This window comes from Drosophila serrata, unplaced genomic scaffold, assembly GCF_035046125.1.
Source record: "Drosophila serrata isolate PLE 108 unplaced genomic scaffold, ASM3504612v1 contig_359, whole genome shotgun sequence".
NCBI classification, from domain to species: domain Eukaryota; kingdom Metazoa; phylum Arthropoda; class Insecta; order Diptera; family Drosophilidae; genus Drosophila; species Drosophila serrata.
Window position 1 is genome coordinate 415,075 of NW_028257257.1, and position 17,898 is coordinate 432,972.

General features: G+C 39.1%; 2 protein-coding genes and 1 pseudogene across 5 annotated transcripts in view; 2 read left to right on the top strand and 1 right to left on the bottom strand.

The window, feature by feature from the left end:
* Nucleotides 1-405: 405 nt before the first annotated feature.
* The window catches only part of PVRAP (PVR adaptor protein), a 41,731-nt gene continuing 24,238 nt past the window's right edge, over nt 406-17,898 (bottom strand). The window contains 7 exon segments of the mRNA XM_020953396.2: nt 406-1,285; nt 9,483-9,823; nt 9,896-10,160; nt 15,061-15,163; nt 15,436-15,699; nt 15,701-16,235; nt 17,159-17,242. Coding sequence (XP_020809055.2) covers nt 1,073-1,285; nt 9,483-9,823; nt 9,896-10,160; nt 15,061-15,163; nt 15,436-15,699; nt 15,701-15,969 — 1,455 coding nt within the window. The 5' untranslated portion in view covers nt 15,970-16,235; nt 17,159-17,242 and the 3' untranslated portion in view covers nt 406-1,072.
* On the top strand, nt 2,510-3,424 carry LOC110184790 (uncharacterized; annotated as a pseudogene). Its single transcript, XR_015272985.1, has 3 exons — nt 2,510-2,604; nt 2,664-2,860; nt 2,924-3,424. The product of XR_015272985.1 is annotated as an uncharacterized LOC110184790 (transcript).
* On the top strand, nt 3,870-8,126 carry LOC110184776 (uncharacterized). 3 transcript variants are annotated; one of them, XM_086838720.1, is made up of 3 exons: nt 3,870-6,585; nt 6,916-7,407; nt 7,727-8,126. In XM_086838720.1, exon 1 carries the CDS (start codon nt 5,653-5,655, stop codon nt 6,289-6,291), a length of 639 nt encoding a protein of 212 aa, XP_086694846.1. In that variant the 5' UTR covers nt 3,870-5,652; the 3' UTR covers nt 6,292-6,585; nt 6,916-7,407; nt 7,727-8,126. The 3 variants fall into 3 exon arrangements, with proteins under 3 accessions (XP_086694846.1, XP_086694844.1, XP_086694845.1); XM_086838718.1 differs by having other exon boundaries at nt 6,916-8,126; XM_086838719.1 differs by having other exon boundaries at nt 3,870-6,533; nt 6,916-8,126.

Genomic DNA, 17,898 nt, shown 5'->3' on the forward strand with positions numbered 1-17,898 from the left:
TTTCCATTGAAAAGATTTGCCACAAACAGAGAGGAGAGGAAAAATGTGTTCAGGATAGCTGCAATTAAAAAAGGGATTACGATCCTGGCCAGACTTTCGATTTGGTCTTTGCTCCTTTTGATTTTGCAACCTCTTCCGTTCTCTCTTCCTGCTTTGCTTTTCGATTAAAAGTTTTAGCAAATTTAAAATTGTATAATGACGGTGATTAGACCAACAAGCTGCAGGAGGATATACATATACCCTCGAAAAAGGGTGACTTTAAAGAACCTTGAAACACTGGCAGCCATAAATATGTGTCGCGGACATATAATTAACGTGTGAAAATTCATTTCGAATCGCAGCTGGCGTTGCTGAAATTTGCATAATGAGCCGTAAAAGCAAAATTGATTGTTATTACGCGTGTTCTGTCCTTTACCTTTTTTACTTTTTATTGTTCTCTCTCTGTTTTTTATTATAAATTAAACAACTTTATTTACTCAATTATGTGTTATGGTAGTGAGTTATTTACATTTTTCGGGGTCTGTGTTTCGCTTACATTTAAAATATGCATTTCAATTAGTTATATATATTTATTTTATGCTTAACAGTGGAAAGCGGCAACAACATTTAACATAGATTTTTCCATATTTGATATATATTTATTTATATTTTATATTACTTGGGAAATATGTTTTTCATAAGGATTGCAGTTGAAAATGCAGAAAGGAAAGTGTACAAATAAACACTCCTGGCAAACCAATCGAAGAATTCAAATATTTGGTGGCAAATTATTTCCAGAATTTCATCGTTCGGCTTGTTATTTTCTTCCTTTTTTTTCTGTAACCCTCAATGGTTGCAAATCCAATTAATAATTCAAGATATCAACCAAGAACAGAACTAAACTAAACTATAGATACTTTCACCATTTATCAGCTAGGCGTTTCATTTGCAGTGTCTGTGTGTTTTTCATTTTCATAGATTATCACATTTTCGCGGTATATTTTCGGTTCTAGATGCAAGCAAAACATTTTTGCTTCCTCCTCTGGAACTAAATGTAATTTTGTGCCACCAGTTGATCGATTCCCACCATTAGCTACTGCTGCTGCTGCTCCGTCTCCAGGTTCTTGGCGCGCAGATACTTCAGCAGCATCTGCAGGGAGTCATATGTGTCGAAGTCATCCAGATTCCTTCTCGAGGACGACATATTGGTGGGACGGGGCATGGCCAGGGGGACGGGCAGCAGTTCGGGCATCACGGAATGGTGCGTGATCAAAGCCTTCAGGCTGGAGAACTCCTTGCGAAAACCCTTGAAGAGAATAGGAGGAGATTACAATTAAATCACTATATTTAAATAATTTCTTTACATTGCATATAATAATAAGATAATCTACTAATTAGTTTAGCGTAGTACTGTATGTTGGATTGGATTCATTAAAGTTATCTTCATAGGATTTCGCTTTCTCACAATGCCTTTTCGGGTATTACAATTTTAATAAGGAGGAGTCGTTTCCGACCCCATATATCATATATATTCTTAATCAGAATCAACAGGCAAGTCTAACTAGATATCTAGGAAGGAAACAAATTTTATTAGGGTTTACATCGTCATAATTGTTAAAAATTTGGAAAAATATATATATATAAAATAAATATAAATATAAAAAAAAACTAACATACGAAACCATTCCGAATTAAAATTAATGCTTAAGTTTTGAGTGTTTTAAACTTGGATTTGTCGAAAAAAAAGCAAATAAATACATTGATTCAAAGAATTTAAATATTATCATGATCGATTTTCGATTCGAACCTTTAATTCAATTGAAATTTGCAAGGGTGTATAAACTTCGGCTTCCCGAAATTAGTTTCTTTTTTGTTTTGGCTTCACAAACTTAATGGTTTACTTTGGCGTCAATAATATAAACAGATTAAATATAGTTTTTGACCTACTTTGTCGTTATCTTATTTAATTTTTGCCCAAAACTGACAAGTGTTACCATTATGGCAATTGGCTTCCCTCGCTTTTGGTGTTAGGTAATTAAATAGCCGCATAAATTATTAGAACACAAAGCGTAAAGTTTGCTTTTTTTTCTTATACTTATACTTTAACAAAAAAAAAATAATAATTAAACTTTTAATGGTATTTCAATCCAAAGCAAAAGTAAAAATTATTTTTGTAGAGTATCTTTTTGTAGGTTTGTTTGATCGATTAGTTTTTTAATTGAATGACTTTTAAAATGTAGTAAACATAAATGAAATTTCCTTTTGAAATCAAGTCATCTTACAATTTAGCTTTCCATATACAAAACAAGAATTTATTACAATTCCATAATTGGGTTTAGTTGTTGGTATGTAGTTGCTATTTCGATTAAAAAGTACGAAGATGCTTTATTGTGCTCACAGCCGCAGTGGTATCAAGTTTTATCTCATTCAGAGTTGGGCTTATCCACAATGAAGTCCGTCAATCATGGAAAGAGCCATAAGGACCCCCTTAAGGAGATCGACTTAAGCTCGACTCAGGTTCAGGTTCTGATCCTTCTGGTGGGCCTCCTTTCCACCTGGTACTGTGATCGAGCTGCCACTGGAGCAGTTCAGTTAAGTGCCCACCCACGATGGATACCAATTCAAGTATTAATTGAAAAATATATATATTCAATGCAATAAGTATCGATACAAAATTCCCCCAGCTACACCCTGCCCGATGGCACTTTCCGGGATGAGATCGCTAAGGTGCTCAAAGGCACTTCGACAGCTCGGGACTTGGAATATGCCAAAGTGATGGCCATGAACCAACGGCCGGCACGTAAGCAGGGCCTGAAGGTGCGAAAGCTATCCGGGAAATCCCGCTCCTCTCTGGCCGGTTAAGGGGGAAGCCGTCAAGAAGGTTTTTGTTTGACTTTCAATAGAGGTTACATTTTATGACATTCAACTTTACTATGCATTTCAGATTCGTTTTGTCAAATTCGATTTGTTTTGGATTAATAGTAACTAGTGTTATATAATTTTGAATATTGTATTTATATACGGAGCCTCAGAAAGGGTTTTCATTGTGCTTCCAGCCGTCGCCAAGCCAACACTAAAGCCATCATGAAGTTCTTCCCGGTAGTGGTCCTCCTATCAGCCTGTCTCCTGATTGGAGTCAATGGTCACCAGGATTCGACTCGCTCGGGTCCTCCGCAACCCAAGGGTGATTACCAAACCGATAGGCCACTAAAGAGTGATTACCAAACCGATAGGCCACCAAAGAGTGATTACCAATCCGATAGGCCACCAAAGGGTGATTACCAATCCGATAGGCCACCAAAGGGTGATTACCAATCCGATAGGCCACCAAAGGGTGATTACCAATCCGAAAAGTCATCTAGCATTGGCTAAATTTTAACAATCAAAAGATTTTTGCGCCAAATTGCCAAAAATATAAATAAAAGTTAATACAAAAAAACCCAAATTGTTCATTAACTAGATTATTGTTCCAGGAAAATAGCATTAAATCATTGTGATTTATGAACAAAAGATGTTGGCTGATTATAAAATGAGTTTCATATTTCAATATATGGTTATTAAAAGATCTAGAGTGCGAAAGCTATCCTGGAAATCCCTCTTTTCTCTGACTTGGTAAAGGAAAAGCTGTCAAGAACGATTCTCTCTGAGTTTTGTAATGATATTTTCCACTCTCTTTGGTAATACATTTCACATTTGTTTTTTCCCAAGATGGATTTGCTTTAGATTAAATGTATTAAACGTATTAAACCCTTGCAGTTAGAACTTCGATGATTAGGAATCAATACAATATAAATTATATATATTTATGTTAAAAAAAACAATGAACAAATGCCTGTTTTCATTTCATTCATTTATTCATATTATATTTGCAGTTTTACATTCACAGATTTGCATTTTTCTCTACATCTAACGATCGTTTGTATGGCACCAATATGATATAGTCATCCGATTTTCATAAAATTTAACACAACATTGTGGAATAATATAAAACGGCTATATTTCAAATTTGTTGAAAATCTGTTGAAAACTGAAAAAGTTATAATTATACCCTTGCAGGGTATTATAATTTCAGTCGGAAGTTTGTAACGCAGTGAAGGAGGCACCTCCGACTATATAAATTATATATATATTCTTGATCAGGATCAACAGCCGAGTCGATCCAGCCATGTCCGTCTGTCCGTCTGTCCGTTTTTACGCAAACTAGTCTCTCAGTTTTGAAGCTATCTGAATGAAACTTTGTAGTTAGCCTTCTATATACTCTCACTCGTATATATGTCGGAACGGGCCAGATCGGACGACTATATCATATGGCTGCCATAGGAATGATGGGAAAATTTTTACAAACTGGTCGAAAACAAGATTCATGTCCATTACTATGCATTTCAGATTAGTTCTGCCAAATTCGATTTGTTTTGGATTAATAGTAACTAGTGTTATATAATTTTGAATATTGTATTTATATACGGAGCCTCAGAAAGGGTTTTCATTGTGCTTCCAGCCATCGCCAAGCCAACACCAAAACCATCATGAAGTTCTTCCCGGTAGTGGTCCTCCTATCAGCCTGTCTCCTGATTGGAGTCAATGGTCACCAGGATTCGACTCGCTCGGGTCCTCCGCAACCCAAGGGTGATTACCAATCCGATAGGCCACCAAAGGGTGATTACCAATCCGGAGGGCCACCAAAGAGTGACTACTCCATAGGGTAACTACTTTTCCGATAAGTCATCTAGCTCTGGCTAAAATGTAACTATCAGAAGATTTTTGCGCCAAAATGCCAAAAATATAAATAAAAGTTAATACAAAAAAATCCAAATTGTTCATTAACTAGATTATTGTTCCAGGAAAATACCATTAAATCATTGTGATTTATGAAGAAAAGATGCTGGCTGATTATAAAATGAGTTTCATATTTTCATATATGGTTATTAAGGGGTTACATACAGTTAGAATTAAAAAAAAATCGATTTTTTTATTTTATTTTCTTAATGTAAATATATTTAAGAATATACACAGAAAGTTTCGTTTAGTTCGGGTGAATATTTCCTGAGTTATAAGTAAATTTTAAAAGTCGTTTTAGAGTGCTTTATGCAAAGTGCTCCTATGTATATGTGCATTTCAAACTTTAAACGTTTTTTTTTTCAAAATGGTGTGGTGAATGCGTAAGCTACCCTGGAAATCTTTTTCTTCTCTCTTACTTGGTAAAGGGAAATCTATTAAAAAGGATTCTTTTTAAGACTTGTAATATTTTTTACACTTTTTGGCAATGCATTTCACTGTTGTTTTTCCCGAAGATCGATTGATTTTGGATTTTAAGTTTTCTACTGCTTAATAATTTCGCTAATTGTAAATTACGTTGATTGGATTTAATTAATTGGAAATTAGATTAGATTAATAATTTCGCTGATTGTAAAGAATGTTAAATAAGCATCGGAAAATGTTATTCGTTGTGCACTAAGCCCCCGCCAAACCAATAAAAGATCCATCATGAATTTCTTTCCAAAAGGATTGTTGTCCATTACAATGCATTTTAAGATTAGTTCTGCCATTTTTGATTTGTTTTGGATTAATAGTAATTAGTGTTATATAATTTTGAATATTGTATTTATATACAGAGCTTCAGAAAGGGTTTTTCATTGTGCTACCAGCCATCGCCAAGCCAACACCAAAACCATCATGAATTTCTTCCCGGCAGTGGTCCTCCTAGCAGCCTGTCTCCTGATTGGAGTCAATGGTCGCCAGGATTCGCATAGGATGCGTCGCTCGGGACCTCCGCAACCCAAGGGTGATTACCAATCCGATAGGCCACCAAAGGGTGACTACTACTCCGTAGGGTCACCAAAGGGTGACTACTACTCCGGAGGGTCACCAAAGGGCGACTACTACTCCGGAGGGTCACCAAAGGGTGACTACTACTCCGGAGGGTCACCAAAGGGTGACTACTACTCCATAGGGTCACCTAAGAGTGACTACTACTCCGGAGGGTCACCAAAGGGTGACTACTACTCCATAGGGTCACCAAAGGGTGACTACTACTCCGGAGGGTCACCAAAGGGTGACTACTACTCCGGAGGGTCACCAAAGAGTGACTACTACTCCGTAGGGTCACCAAAGGGTGACTACTACTCCGGAGGGTCACCAAAGGGTGACTACTACTCCGGAGGGTCACCAAAGGGTGACTTCTACCCCGTAGGGCCAATAAAGAGTGACTACTATTCCGATAAGTCACCAAAGGGTGACTACTACTCCGATAAGCCACCCAAAAGTGACTTCTTCGACTTGCCCGAAGATCTCCTCAAATCTCTTGTTGGCTAAAACTTAACCATTGAAAGATTTTTACAAATATTTGGCAATATTATAATTAAGAATCAATAAAAGAAAATTCAAATTGATCGTTAACTAGACGTACTATTGTTCAAAGAAAATAGCATTCAATCATTGTGATTTATGAACAACAGTTGTTGACTGATTATAAAACAAGTTTCATATTTTCTAGTGATCATTAAGAGATCTAGATTACGAAACTATCCGGGAAACCCTTTATCTCTCTGACTCGGGTAAGGGAAGTCTGTCAAAAAGGACTTGTAATGATATTTTCCACTCTCTTTGGTAATGTATTTCACACTTGTTTTTCCTAAAGATCGATTTGTTTTATATTAAAAGTATTTGATGATTAATAATTTCACTAATTGTAAATTAGATTAGATTAATAATTTCGCGAATTGTGAAGAATGTTAAATGAGCATCGGAAAATGCTATTCTTTGAGCTGTTAGCCCCCGCCAAACCAATAAAATTTCCATCATGAATTTCTTTCCAAAAGGATTGTTGTCCATTACAATGCATTTCTAGATTAGTTCTGCCATTTTTGATTAGTTTTGGATTAATAGTCAATAGTGTTGTATAATTTTTAAATATTGTATTTATATATCGAGTTTCAGAACGGGTTTTTCATTCTGCTCCCACCCATCGCCAAGCCAACACCAAAACCATCATGAATTTCTTCCCGATGCTGGTCCTCCTATCAGCCTGTCTCCTGATTGGTGTCAATGGTTACCGGGAGCCGACTAAGTATACTCGCTTGGGAACTCCGGCAACCAGGGCTGACTACTTCTCCGATAAGTCACCAAAGGGTGACTACTACTCCGATAAGTCACCAAAGGGTGACTACTACTACTTGCCCGGAAAAATCCTTAAAATCCTTGTTGGCTAAAACTCTACCTTTAGAAGATTTTAAAAACAATTTGGCAGAATTATAAATAAAAGTCAGTTCAAGAAAATTCAATTTGATCATTAACTAAATGTACTTTTGTTGTGATTTATGAACAAAGAGATCTAGAGTACGAAGCTATCCGGGAAATCCTTATTCTCTCTGACTCGCGAAAGGGAAATCTGTCAAAAAGGACTTTAAATGATATTTTCCACTCTCTTTGGTAATGTATTTCACACTTGTTTTTCCTAAAGATCGATTTGCTTTAGATTAAAAATATTTACTCAATAATAATTTCACTAATTGTAAATTAGATTAGATTAATAATTTCGCTAATTGTAAAGAATGTTAAACGAGCATCGGAAAATGTTATTCATTGTGCTTTTAGCCCCCTCCAAACCAATAAAATTTCCATCATGAATTTCTTTCCAATGGGATTGTTGTCCGTTACAATGCATTTTTAGATTAGTTCTGCCATTTTTGATTAGTTTTGGATTAGTGTTGTATAATTTTGAATATTGTATTTATATACCGAGTTTCAGAACGGGGTTTTCATTCTGCTCCCAACCATCGCCAAGCCAACACCAAAACCATCATGAATTTCTTCCCGATGCTGGTCCTCCTAGCAGCCTGTCTCCTGATTGGTGTCAATGGTCGCCAGGATTCGCATAGGATGCCTCGCTCGGGACCTCCGCAACCCAAGGGTGATTACCAATCCGATAGGCCACCAAAGGGTGACTACTACTCCGTAGGGTCACCAAAGGGTGACTACTACTCCGGAGGGTCACCAAAGGGTGACTACTACTCCGTAGGGTCACCAAAGGGTGACTGCTACTTGTCCGGACCAGTCCTTAAGGACTGTGCTGGCTAAAACCTACCTTTAGTAGATTTTTACAATAATGTGGCAAAATTATAAATAAAAGTCTGTATATGAAAATTCGATTTGATCATTAACTAAATGTACTTTTGTTCAAAGACATTCGCATTAAACCATTGTGATTTATGAACAAAGATGACTGATTGTTAAGTGATTTAGAGTACGAAGCTAGCCGGGAAATCTTACCTCTGACTTTGTAAAGGGAAAGCTGTCAAAAGGATTCTCTTTGAGATTTATAATGACATTTTTCACACTCTTTGGCTATACATTTCACATTTGTTTTTCCCCAAGATAAATTGGTTTTGGATTTAAAGTTTTTACTGATTAATAATTTCGCAAATTGTAGGGTATAATAAATAGGCTTTGGAAATTGTTTTACATTGTTCTTTCAGACTTCGCAAAGGCAAGACCAAATCTATCATGAATTTCCTTCAAAGCATCGTTTTTGTCCAGGTTCTGATCCTTCTAACAACCTGTCTCCTAACAACCTGTCTCCAAGAGGTGACTAAAAAGGAGAAGCCATATCACAGCGACTACTATCCGACATTGTCAGCTAAAGTCCTTAAAGATACAGTTCCTTAAAATAAAACCATCAGGAAGATTTCCAATTAACACATTTAAAGCCAACTGTGGCAAAAAATGAATAAAAAATAAATGCAAGCAAATAAAAACTCGTCGAAAACAAAATTCTTGTCTATTACTATGCATTTCAGATTAGTTCTGCCAAATTCGATTTGCTTTGGATTAATAGCAACTAGTGTTATATAAGTTTGAATATTGTATTTATATACGGAGCCTCAGAAAGGGTTTTTCAATGTGCTTCCAGCCATCGCCAAGCCAACACCAAAACCATCATGAAGTTCTTCCCGGTAGTGGTCCTCCTATCAGCCTGTCTCCTGATTGGAGTCAATGGTCACCAGGATTCGACTCGCTCGGGTCCTCCGCAACCCAAGGGTGATTACCAAATCGTTAGGCCAACAAAGGGTGACTACTCCATAGGGTAACTACTCTTCCGATAAGTCATCTAGCTCTGGCTAAAATGTAACTATCAGAAGATTTTTGCGCCAAAATGCCAAACATATAAATAAAAGTTAATTAAAAAACAAATCAAATTGTTCAATAACTTGATTATTGCTCAAGGGATATCTGTTAAATGGGTCTCTGAAAATGTGTTTTCATTGTGCTTCGATCCTCCGCCAAGCCAAGAAAAATTCCATCATGATTTTCTTTTATAAAGTGCTTTGAAGGTCATAAAAAGTAGCCTCGGTTTTACTTTTTTAGTGATGTAATTTTTAAATGTTACATTTTCAGCTTTAATGCTTATTCCTACACTCGTAGGCATAGCTAATGCCACGACCAATTTGTCGACAAGGTCGGCATTTGGTCTAATATGTATAATATATTGTATATATTTTTCTTACCTTAATTTTGTAACCCCTGGGGGATCTCAGGATAATATAGTTGGCTATCTTGGGCCCAGGTGGCGATGGTACACGCAGTGTCAGTGCATAGCAGCCGGGCTTGGAGCTGCTCTTGCGCACCAGAAATGCACCTGGGCTCTTGCTTTGCAGGACCTCGACGGCAATGTCCCGTGAGATGCCCGCCTGATACCAGCAGGCATCCTTGAGGTCGGCCTCCTCCTCCTCGGCTCCCAAATGGCCAAAAGCATTGGCTAGGCTGCTGCTCCGCTGCTGCTGGGCACCGGCACCAGCTACCTGGTTCATCCGCAGGCGATTGGCAAAGATCTTGGGACTGGAGTTGGCTATAAAAATGAAATAGAAATTATATCAATTATTTGGGAATTACGTTGAAATATAATTTTATGATATCTTACCACTGCTCGTCTCCCTTAAGTATCGCTTCTTCAGGTTGAACTCGTTGTTGTCATTGTTCAGGTTGACATTATCCAGCATCGGGATGGCTGTCAAGGACTGTCGGCACGAGTCGCCAAACTTGCTGTCGATGTAGGAGTCCTCGTTGATGTAACCATTGGAGTACACCGGCTGAACGTCCAGGGGCGCGCTCAGGGGGGTTATGTTGCCCACCAGCGGGCGAGACTCCTCGTTCTGACGCAGCAAACCCATTGTCAGGCGTTTGACCTTTAAATGGGTAAATATAAGAACATATATTAAGAGGGAATAACATTTACTCGATATCACCTTAAATACTCGGAAAACTATTTAAATTCCTGGCCAAAACGTCTTGAAGTTTAAAGAATTCATCCGAAAGAGAAAAAAACACATCAAAGGCAATGGTGAAGCGTTCAAGTGGCAACAAAATTAACTACAATTTAAACACCTTGTAAGCCGACAAGGATCAGCAAAGGATGCTGCAGTCAAGGGCAAGGCGTGGGTGTGGCCTGTAGCCACAGACGAAGGCGGTGCAGCAGCTAAAAAAGGGAAAGATTTTATTACCAAAAACCGCAGCGAGACAAAATGCTGGCAAACTGCGCCGCGCCGCCACAAAAGGCAAAAGAAAGTAGAAGGCTGGCTAGAAACTTTTTTTCGGTTGTGCACTTAAACAGGAAACGGATGCTTGGACTAGGCATTACCGGTGGGAGCAAGAAGGACCAAGGCAAAGTGCACACGGAATAGAGATAGAGAGAGAGGCGCATAAATTCGTGGCAGAACCCCTCCCCCCAACCACCCTTTTAATGCCACATTGCCACCATCCAAAATGTTGCATAGCAAAAATGGCGGTGGCTGTGGCATTCAAGGCGGAAATGTGCCGCAGGACTCGGGCAGGACTTCGAGCCAGAAGCTGGCATAAGTAGCGGAAAAAAGAGAGAATAGTATAGCTATGTGGAGCAAGTGTTAAATTTTGGTGCGAAAGAATAAGTTATGGAACGAGTGATGCCCTTTAAAAATGCTTAACAAATTAAGGAAATTGACAGAGAAAGGATATTTAAAAATAATATAAAAATATACTTTCTTTGCTTGCAGTTAATTTATAAATATATAAAGAAGACTAACTGCAATACAGTATTCATATAAAAGTGATTATTCATACTATTTTATCAAGAACCTTTTTTCATATTAAAAGACCTCAAATATTATATAATATTTCAAGTACTTCTGAACTACTTTGATACTTAAATACCCCTTTTAAAGGGTATTGCAGCAAAAAGCGAAAAAACCAGCGGCCTGCGATAATTCAGATGCACTTGTGCGCCCATGTCGGGATCGTGTTTCCACTACCCCTATTTCTCCCGACCCTTACCCCTCCATTCTGCCCTGTTTTCGGGGTCAGTGGCTTTGAAAAAATCTGCCGGCGCTTTGTACAATAGTTGTCTGCCCCGAAACTAGACTAGAGTCTGCTCATGGTTTTCTTTTCTCGCCTTCTTTTTCCGGCATAATTTAAGGCGACATTGACAATGAGACAAGGATGGTGGGGTGGTAGCTGGAAGCTGGCGGTGCCTACCTGCTCTTCTGACAGCAATTGTTTGCCCATTGCTGCATAATTTAGAATGAGAAGAATGAAAGGACGAAAAAAAGCGAGCTCCTTATGTAAGGACTAGGCGACATTGTTTGCATATTTCACGGCGCATTGCACACTGATTTGCGGCCAGGTTTCGGGTGTGTTTTTATTTGTATTTGCCAGAGTTCATTTCTCGAGGGGTGGTGTTTCTTTCTTATTTACATTTCAGCTTCCTCCCTGCTATTTATTAGCCATTTCTGAATAAATATCTGAATATTTTTTGGTGTATTTCCAAACACTAATTGCCCTGTTGGCTCAATGAACTGCCAGCTAGCTGGACATTAGTGCCAGCTGTTGGTCCTTAGGAACGGGCGGCACGTGCTAGTACAAAAAAAAGGCCACAAAGAACACTTGCCGCAAAATGCTCAACATTTATGCAAATTTAATAAACTGCCTTTGGCCAGGGATAAGCACAAGGAGCCAAAATGGGGCTAAATAAAAGGGCAAAGCGAAAGTCGAGCGGGTTTAAATCAAATACGCCAACTTCCTCTGGGTGTGTGTGTGTGTGTCTGTGAGTGTGTTTGAGTGTGGGCGTGGCCCACAAAATATTATTTATGACATTCGAGCTGAAAATATATTCCGTGCACACATGATACATGGATAGGCGTGACGAAGTCGGAGCACAGGCCAAGTCAAGCCAAGCCAAGTCAGGCCAGGCCATGCCATGCCACATGTGGTAGCTGATAGCTGTCGCTCAAACTGGGATAGTGTTGCACTGGAAAAAATACTTATAAATAGAGAAATTTATCAGGGTACGCCCTTAGGGTCTTATAGTTATGCTGATGCTTTTTGGTACCCTGTAAATTATTAGCAGAATGTTTAATCTTTCTAAGATAGCATTAGCAGAGACAATATAAGAATAAGATTTGCAACGCCATACCTTTTTTTATGCTCATAGATTATTAAGCATTCTAGATCTGCCTCTCTTATAGATTTTTTACTACTTCAAGTGAGAAAGTGTGAATTGTAATGCAACCGGAAACACTACCTCCTGTGAGAAACTGTAAATTCTGATGGAACCGGAAACACTTGTCTAAAAACTGTTAAATTGTCCTTGGAACTTTCGCTATATATTTATCTTAATAATACCCGTTTTTCTCTCCGTGTAAAGCTAACTGGGGGTAAAGGGGCTACCCCGATCTAGTTTGCAGTTGCAGTTGCAGTTGCTAAACAAACATTTAGCGGCGCCGAGTCAACAGCATCGATGCATCAACGCCAGCAGAGAGCAGAGAGCAGAGCAGAAGCCGTGACAGACAGTGCGTCATTTCCGTCTAACTTCAGATGACAGGCAGCAGGGGGGATGGGGGGCACAGAGACTAACAGGATGTGGAAGGACGAACGTATGGAGTGCTGCTGCCATGGACAAGGATATGCGGGTGATGTGGCACTCAGACTCCAACTCAGACAGCAAACTGCATAATGTGGCAACGCATTTGTCTTTGACTCCTGCCACCAGGACACCACCACCCAGCTCCAGCTCCAGCTCCGGCTCCTTGAAAACCGCTCCTCTTTCGGTTGCATGTGCTGCTTTATTTTGCTTATCTGAAATTGAATCAGCCAGCCAAGCAGCAGCAGACGATGGCAAGTTGCCTGTTGGGCACAATTAGGGAAGCATCACGCCCTCACTCTTCCCTCCCTATATAAAAGCCCCTGCTTTCGTCCTTTGGGGGAAAGCAAAAATTAATTTGCTTATCGGGCCGCTCCCTTGCAACGGAATGATGTTATTGACAGGCAGCAGCATGTCGAACCGCAAAAAAAAGTAAAGAAAAATAAAGGACCAAAAAGAATGAAAAAAAAAACTATGCAAAACAAAAGGATATGCCTGCCGTACCATTCGGCGTATGCGTGTTATTTGCTGTTGCTGGCGCAAAAATGTTTATAGCCGAAATTGATTTATTGACAAAACAAGGCAAGCGAGCTGCACAGGAATATGAAAAATACCAAAAGCGAAAGCATGAACCCTTTTTTTTCAGGGTTTTTCTTTTGTTTTTGGTTTTCCGTTCTCCGTTTTCCGCCCTTCGACATATGCACGGGGTGTTGTATAGTCCTTGTATTGACAATATTTATGGTTTGCCATTAGGGCCAACTGATTGCTTTTCGCTTTCGATACGATTTCAATTTCTCAGAGTGTTCGTTCGGCTTGTTTTGTGTGTGTCAGATTAGGGATGTGCATATGGGAAAAGCGAAGAAAAGCGAAAGCGATAGGTCAATATAGTTGTTCCGGTGAGAAATGGTGGATAAATTAAGAAATTACTGGAAATGGTGGAAAATACCTAATAAATATTTATTATTTATCGAAAATAATCGATAAAGTATGGCAAATGCTAACTAACAATATTCTATGATACATAATAATAACTTCAAGTTAACAAAGGTTCACAAATTCATTTAATAAATACCTAACAAATGTTAAAATACAAATTAATTCAATAAACTTGAGATAGATGAATAAATTGATAGCTTTCAAAATGAAAACGATATCGTTATATCGTTACTTTTCCCATCTCTATGCCCAGCGTCATTGATGTTTCTGTTTTGGTGTGTGACTCTTGGCCTTGATTCGATTTGATTTCAGTTGCAGTTTAGCCAGGCCTTTCAGGGCCTTCCCCCTTGTCTAAGCCCCACTCCGCTTAGGTGGAGGCCATTAGTTTACAGGCGTAATCACCATAATGCGCAATCGAGTCGCATTGCTGCCATAAATAAGACAAACACATAACGTATACGCAGCGTGGTCGAGTGCCAGGCAGTCAGTCTCTTTCGTATGAATAAACTCGCACGTACTTATCGCATAGACTATGCTCGACTGAGCACAGCTGCCTCAACTCTATATATATATATATAAATATGTATATGCTGCTGGAGCATACGCCCGTGTATGAATATTTAAGGCATTGAATTTATGAAAACAACGTGCCACAAGTCGAAGGGGAAAGGCTAAAGTTTTTTGCATTGCAAAACTTCTCTCCCGATCGCTCACGTGACAAAGAACACGGTCGAAACATTTGATAAACATTTCGCATGTGGCCAGCAGCCCTTCGATGTCTACGTGTTATGACAAAGTCAAAGTAAAAAAAAAAAGAAAGAAGGAAAAACCAAGGAAATCCTGAAAGCAATCCAGCAAATGGTCTGTAAGGACCCAAGGGTTTGCGGAGGGCTTAGTTGTCTAAAGTTTTTCTTCGCCTTAGATGGAAGCTTAGATCTCCTCCCTTGAGGGAATTCGCAGCGCCAATAATTCATAACAAAGCGTTGAAAATTTGGGCAACATTGGGAATTTTTTTTGGCCAGTCCTTGAGTAGTCAGCGAAAAAAAGGGAGGAGATGGAAAACCAATAAACAAAGTCAAAGTGTTGGGGCACCCTTGTCAAAGTCAAAGCCATCAAATATGTTTGATCTTCTAATGCAGGACGAAATATTTAACATTCTTTAGGGGATGCAATGGTCTTGGTATTAGATTTGAAGTTTAAAGGGTTCTATATATTAAAATCTCTTGATTTTATTGAATAATTTCTTTAGTTAAACTTACCAAAGGTGGCTTGTCTGCCAGTCGCTTGCAATTGTTAAGCTCCGTGGGTGAATTATCCTCATCAGAGCTCGGTGTTTGGGCCACCTTCTCGTTGTCATTGCAGCTAATTTTGAAATATAAATATATATATATTGTAGAAAAATATATTTTATTTAGTTGGGAAAGAGCTCTGACCTAGTAATAAATATTTAAACAAGAAACAAACAAGAAATTCAAAACATACCAATCTAATTTAATATTTATTACTCTAACAGATCTAGTAATTAACTATTAAAATTAGTGTTTTAGTGTAATCAAGTGTATTTTTTTAATGAATGTGATTTAAGCATTGATTGGGGGAGATTTCTAGCGCCTTTTGAGTTATTTTTTACTCACTTGAGATTCGCATGCGTGAAGAGTTGCAATGGTCGTCGTCTTCCCAGACTGGCAGGCGATGAGGGCGTGGCCAGACCTGGCTTACCTCGGCTAATTGTGGCCAAAGGTGATCTCAACATGGCCGAGTTACCAACTCCATTCGATGACTGACGATTGCTGCAGGACGATGATCGAAAACGTGCCCCGGCGCCAGTTAAAACAGCTGCCAAATTGGCAGCAATGCGATTGTCAAAGCGATTGAAATATGAATTGGAGTTGGAGTTTCGAATTCGAGTTTGTATTTGAATTTGAGTTAGAGTTGGAATTGGAATTATCTGCCGTGGGCGAGGAGTTGCTGCTGCTGCTGGTGCTGCCGTTTCTGTTGCTCATTGCCACCGATGTTGCCGCCATGCTTATGGTGGATGTTGCTCCTGCCACTGTGATGTTGCTGTGGCTATGACTGTGGCTACTGGCACTGGCCTGGTCATAATCCAAATTATTGTTGGTTATCATTGCGGCTTCGGCGGCGGTGGTGGAGGCTTCGCTTCTGGGCATTAACTTTTGGCAGCGGGTGTTACTAGCTCGGGCGCTTGGTGAATTATATGCGCATATAAAAACGCTGCGGGCGGCTTTTGTCGCACTGCGTGCTGTGTCCTGTGCTCTGCTGCCTGCCAGGACAATTCAGGACATTCGGTGGAAAAGCCCTTGCGCTCTCTCACGGCCTTTATTAAATTTGACTAGAGTGTGTGTGTGTGTGTGTGTGGGTGGCCCTTTTCCGGGGCGAGTGTTTGCAGCCGCAGGGGTTCACTTACTCCACTCGACTGCAGGAAGAAGGACCGAAGGACCAACGACGATTCGCAGATTTAAACACAGAATTAATTCAAGCGGAAATTGGCAAGGAAGGTAGTGGAAGGAAAAGCGGGGGGAAAAGCATGGGGTCCATTGTACCAAAAACACAAAAACAAAAATCGAAAGCGTGAAGCATAAACAAAAATGGCAAGTGAAAACGCATAGAGAGCGGGGTGGAAATTACGACGGGGGAAAAGCCACAAAAATGCACATAAATAGGAATAGGAAAAATCCAAGAGCAGGGCGGAGGTTGGGTGGTTAAACAAGGGGTCGCAGCCATGATGACGTCACAAATGTAAAGCGCATAAATAGCAGGATTTCGCAGGATGTTCATGAAATGATGATGACCATGATAATGGTGTTGTTGAAATGTTTTTTTGTTGGTGGTTGTTTGTGGTGATTGTATGATTCCCATATTGTTGTGGTTTTTGTTGTTTTGTGTTTTACATTTCACATTTTATGCGATTATCGATTGCACAACGATTTTCCACAAATGTTTTTTGTGTTTTTTTTTTTTTTTCGTTTCGCCAATTAGTTGCCAATTTTTTGCGCGTAAGTTTCCAAGCCAATTTCATTTCGATTCGTTTCGGTTCACATTTTAAGGCCAAATTTCATGTAAATAAAAAAAAGTTGGGAGAAAAAATATGCCAATTTTGTAGAGAGAGTTTTTCGTTTTTCATCTTTTCGCTTGTACCATAAATTTTTGCGGAATTTGCATTGAAAGTTGGCTAGCGGAAAGCGAGAGCGATATTGCAAATTCGACAATATTTTTTTTTTTTGTAGGGTTTCCAAAAAGCCGAAAGCGAAATTTCAATGCAAATTCGTGGCTAGTTTTTCATGGTTTTTGTTAGTTTTTCTTTCAGTCTTCTGTTTTTCCCCCGATTGATTTACTCACATAGGTTCGGGGGCAACCAAACTTTTCATTGGGCTTTCCTCCAGTGGGCCACGTTTACAGATGAGAGTTGGTTCGGCTCATGAGCTGCAGAAGAGAAGAACAGAAGGGATTTGATTTAATTAAAAGCAACTTAAAGCTGCGCTCAAGTGTAAATATTCATGTGTGTAAGTCGGTTGTGTGGCAATCATTAGACGTTCATAGTCAACACCTCATTAGGCGACTAATCAAGCGTGCGCTGGGCACGAAATAACAACCAGTTCGGTTCAGTCCACTGGCAATAGATTAAAGGAGAAGACCATCCAAAAGGAGGCGAATCCAGAAGGATACGCAGGACATGGAGGAGCAGGAACCAGGCGCCAAGCCACAGACACTAAACAAAACCAAAGCAAAGCCATCAAGATTGCCAGGCATTCCTGCTAGAGATGAGAGCGTGCCTGGGACCAAACACAAAGCTAAATTAGTGCACAGCGAAAAATAAATGTGCAGCACAAATATATTTCAATAATTCTGCCAAATAATCAAGTAAGCATTTCTGATTTATTATTAATACAGATAAGCTAGTTGAAGCTAAATTAGTGCACAGCGAAAAATAAATGTGCAGCACAAATATATTTCAATAATTCTAACAAATTAGCAAGTAAACATTTCTGATTTATTATTAATACAGATAAGCTAGTTGAGTTGAGCAAACAATATAAAACTAAAGTTAACAAAGACTTGCTACACTTTTAATTAGCTTT

Coding starts and splice junctions, on each gene's coding strand:
- LOC110184776 (XM_086838718.1), top strand. CDS start 5,653: ATGAATTTCTTCCCGGCAGTGGTCCTCCTAGCAGCCTGTCTCCTGATT.